General features: G+C 42.3%; 1 protein-coding gene across 2 annotated transcripts in view; it reads left to right on the top strand.

Moving 5' to 3' along the window:
* The window catches only part of ASB5 (ankyrin repeat and SOCS box containing 5), a 41,076-nt gene that overhangs the window by 31,674 nt on the left and 4,630 nt on the right, over nt 1–4,772 (top strand). For both annotated transcript variants that reach the window (XM_010829914.1, XM_010829915.1), the window contains exons 3-5: nt 2,367–2,474; nt 3,215–3,365; nt 3,536–3,670. In XM_010829914.1, coding sequence (XP_010828216.1) covers nt 2,367–2,474; nt 3,215–3,365; nt 3,536–3,670 — 394 coding nt within the window. The remainder of the gene's footprint in view (nt 1–2,366; nt 2,475–3,214; nt 3,366–3,535; nt 3,671–4,772) is intronic.

The following is a 4,772-nucleotide window of genomic DNA, read 5'->3' as shown; positions in this document are numbered from 1 at the left end:
ACTGTTTCCCCATCTATTTCCCATGAAGTGATGGGACCGGATGCCATGATCTTCGTTTTCTGAATATTGAGCTTTAAGCCAACTTTTTCACTTTCCACTTTCACTTTCATCAAGAGGCTTTTTAGTTCGTCTTCACTTTCTGCCATAAGGTGGTGTCATCTGCATATCTGAGGTTATTGATATTTCTCCCAGCAATCTTGATTCCAGCTTGTGTTTCTTCCAGTCCAGCGTTTCTCCTGATGTACTCTGCATATAAGTTAAATAAGCAGGGTGACAATATACAGCCTTGACGTACTCTTTTTCCTATTTGGAACCAGTCTGTTGTTCCATGTCCAGTTCTAACTGTTGCTTCCTGACCTGCATACAAATTTCTCAAGAAGTAGATCAGGTGGTCTGGTATTCCCATTTCTTTCAGAATTTTCCACAGTTTATTGTGATCCACACAGTCAAAGGCTTTGGCATAGTCAATAAAGCAGAAATAGATGTTTTTCTGGAACTCTCTTGATTTTTCCATGATCCAGCAGATGTTGGAAATTTGATCTCTGGTTCCTCTGCCTTTTCTAAAACCAATATTGTTAGCCAAATCCATAGTTTCTCATTTATCTTTTGAAACATCTTTTAAAACATTTTGGTATAGTTTTATGCCTTAGTATTTCAAATTCTCACACAGTATATTTGTTCATTGATAGACATATTTCAGCACGAAGTAATTGGATATATGTATTATTCATCACACATTTTAAATATGCTTACATCGGTACAATGGTGTGCAGTTAATTGCAGGCTTAGTTCGGTCATAAAATATCCAAGAAAGGATCATCAGACCAGATGCTGTAACAGTGCTTTTTTACATTATGGTAATCTGTAGTATGTTATGGGGATTTGCCTATGAACGCCACAGAACAGTCATTTTTACACCTCTCTGATCATCAGACTCACTGGAGGAAAAAAAGGCACAGATTCCTTTTAAAGTATAAGGGACTCTGGCTTGGCCAATGGGATATGAATGCACACCCAGATCCTGAAGTCCTTGCCTTGGTGCTTCTCAGAATCAGGGAGACAGGAGTTTTCTCAGATGACTATGAGGGGAGAAAGGGTTGTGTCACTCACTTGAAGTAACACTGCCCTGGGCTCCGGTCACCTGGACTCCTGGCTGGCACTTGAAGTGAACCACAGCATGTCAGAGATTCCCTTTACTCACCTGTGAACTGAGGTTGCAGAACAAGACACTCCTTAGGGCCTTCCAGTTCTGGGATATGTGATTTGCTCATTACTTGATGAAATATACAATAAAAACTGCAAAACCATCACTAACTGCTGAAGGGCAACCCCTCTGAAAGGGTCACACAGTTCTTGGAGAGGAGGAGTCTTAGGAGATTTGTAAGCGCATGTCCACAGACAGGCCAGTTGAGAGGGTCAGAGGCTGTGTCCGGAGCCCTTGTGAGACGGAACCTGGACCTTTCAGAGGCTTCTGTCATCAGTCACCCTCATGGGCAGTGGCTGGGAATCAGCTCTCCAGGTCTGGCTGCAGAGCCGCCAATCTGAAACCTCTGACAGGGTGATTCAAGGGATCTTAAAAAATTGACACTCGTTAGTAGCAAAGATTTGGGGTGATACTTATTTTCTTGCCTTCATTTCAAGATTCTTCGTGTCCTTCCTGGTGTTGTTATAGATCATGGTAACCTATAAGATGCTATGGGGCTTTGACCACGAAAATCTTCCTGTGACGATGGTAGTATGACTGTCGATAGAGTGAATTATCAAATATAGCAGGAAGGCAAGGAACCTTTTTTCCCTAGCAATAGTTAAATATTTTAGCTGATATCATTATAGTCTATTTGGAATAAAAATATTTAGATTTTACTTAATTTTGATTGAATAATAAAATAAGACATTTTCTGTATGCTGGGCATTTTAATCATTATTGTTTTGCATGTATCATCTCATTTAATTGTACCAATATATTTAGAGGTTAGAGTAGCAATCCAAATTTAAAAAGATACTGCATTATGGCGCTTCAAACTCACATCTAACTGACTCTGTATTGGGACTTGTTAACCACCAGCATATAATCTAGTTGATGGGGCTCAGAGCGGGCTGCCCTAAATATGTCAAGGTGGCTCAGAATCTGTTGGACAAACCACTTAAGGCTGTGTGGGATGCAATATGATGGTTACAACAGTTTGATTCAGGGGATCTGACAGCTGCGTGAATCTGGGCATTTGAACTGGTCATGCCTGCTAAACTGAAACCCAATTTTCCTGAGATGTTCTGGTCTTTGCTATCACCTTCTAATGACAATTTACACAGGGCATTTTTATCTGACTTTCTGCTCACGGTTTCAAAATTACTGATGTCATATTTAGGGTTATAATGTCAACGCAGTGACCATAGACCATGTCACGCCGTTACACGAAGCCTGCCTTGGAGATCACGTGGCCTGTGCCAGGACGCTTCTGCAAGCCGGAGCCAACGTAAGTGCCCCGAAAAGCGTTCCCCGTCCCACATGGGCTGACTGAGAGAAGCAGGCAAAGTCCTCATTTTGCTTCTCTTGCCTTCTTGCTTTCCTTCTTAGTAGTTTTCAAAAATGGAACAAAAAGAGAGCTCTCAAATTGCCCGCTAGCACTCCAAGCACGATTTCCAATCTTTGTAAAAGATGGGTAGCACGCTGCAGGGTATGGAGTATCCCTTAGGCTATTTCCTGCTTTTGCAATTCCAAATAACAATAGATGAACATCTTTAAGCTATAATGTGTGCTCATCTTTTGAATTTTTTTTTTTAGATAAATTCTCAGAGATAAGATTTCCAATTTCAGCTGCCAGCCAGCAAAGTGGCTTCATCACTATTACATTTGTACATTTTTTCCCTAACTATAAAGTACCTAATTATTTAACTCATTTCTGTGTATTTGATTCTAGAGTATTTTTTTTTCTCAGAATTCCACTAGTTGCATGCCCACTCCTGTGGATTATCCACCACATCATGTTTCTATTTATCCCTTAGCATTTTCAAGCTCTGCTTACGGATGTATGTGTGAGCTTAAATAGCTCACGTTTGCTGCACACACCTTCTCAGTTAATATGTTTGCTGTCACGTTTGCTGCACACACCTTCTCAGTTAATATCTGTTTCTACGCACATACCTGTTTTAAATGCCTGACAGGAATGGCGAGTGGTTCTGTGACTCTCATTCTCAGAGCTCTGGTTTGGTTTAGGTAAACGCGATCACCATAGATGGCGTGACCCCCTTATTCAACGCGTGCTCACAGGGCAGCACCAGCTGCACAGAGCTGCTCCTGGAATACGGCGCCAAACCCCAGCTGGAGTCCTGCCTTCCTTCCCCTACGCACGAGGCAGCCAGCAAAGGTGACTGTGACCGGGTGAAGGGACAAGGGGAGAAAGCTCCTTCAGCCACAGGCATAGTGAATGAGGCTGCAGGGAGAAGCCTGGGGCGGGGCGGGGGTGGGCAGCTGTGTGTTGGAGGTAGGGGACAGGTCTTCAGGAGACGCAAACTCACCTGTACTTTGTGTTGGCAGGTCACCACGAATGCCTGGAAATCCTGATATCCTGGGGTGTAGATGTTGACCAAGACATTCCTCATCTGGGAACCCCTCTGTATGTAGCTTGCATGTCCCAGCAGTTCCATTGTGTCCGGAAGCTTCTTTACGCTGGTAATTTTCTATATCCCATCTTCCATTCTGTCTGTACACACAAGCAGTTCTTCAGCTTCGTATTGACTTCTCTAAATAAGCTTCTTTAAAAATTACACCTTATGGATAAAAATGTTCTTATTCTAAGCATCCTCATCTATAACTCTAAAATCCATAGAAGGAAGCACATTTGTGGTAACTCCACTTGACCTCAAAACTCCAAAAGTCCTACCTATAAAAGGTCATAAAATTAAAATCCTCAAGGTTGGATATAATGGTGCCAAATAGCTCTATCTCTGTGAGCAAACCTATCAAAAGAAATGTTAGGGATTATAACTGCTTCCCTGAAGAAGGTAATGGCAACCTACTCCAGTAAAAATACTCCTGAAAAATTCCATGGACTGAGGAGTCTGGTAGGCCACAGTTCACGGGGTCGCAAAGAATCGGACACGACTGAGCGAATTCACTTCACTTCACTTATAACTGCTTAGGTAACCTTGTCTTTCAAGACTTTGCCCTGCTTTGTAATTTACCCAAAAAGATTTAATACCCTTTCATTTTATTGAAACAAGCCAATTCCTTAACGTTCAGCTTCAGCCCTAAGAAACTATTCATAATCTTCTGAGAACATGTGGTATTTTCCACTCTAGGACTGCGAGCCCTTTTAAGATATGAATTATAACTTTTTTTCCATCAACTCTTCCCTCTAGCCCAATGCCTCTCATGTGGCAGGTGCTCAAAATATACATAAAATGACTAAATGGATTTCTGTGGTTTTTATTGTTTATGACACTCATTCAGACTCTGATATATGAAAGTGAAAGTATTAATCACTCAGTCCAACTTTTTGCGACCCCATGGACTGTAGCCCTCCAGACTCCTCTGCCCATGGGATTTTCCAGGCAAGAATACTGGAGTGGGTTGCCATTCCCTTCTCCAGGGGATCTTCCCGACTCAGGGATGGAACTTGGGTCTCGCACATTGCAGGCAGATTCTTTACCATCTGAGCCACCAGGGAAGTCACATATATTTTTAGTAATCCTATTATGTGTTACGGAGGAGCCTGGAAGGCTGCAGTCCATGGGGTTGCTGAGGGTCGGACACGACTGAGCGACTTCACTTT

The sequence above is a fragment of the Bison bison genome, unplaced genomic scaffold (assembly GCF_000754665.1).
Source record: "Bison bison bison isolate TAMUID 2011002044 unplaced genomic scaffold, Bison_UMD1.0 scf7180017864514, whole genome shotgun sequence".
In the NCBI taxonomy this organism is placed as follows: Eukaryota; Metazoa; Chordata; class Mammalia; order Artiodactyla; family Bovidae; genus Bison; species Bison bison.
The sequence above is the reverse complement of the archived record's forward strand: the minus strand, read 5'-3'. Positions and strand labels throughout refer to the sequence as shown.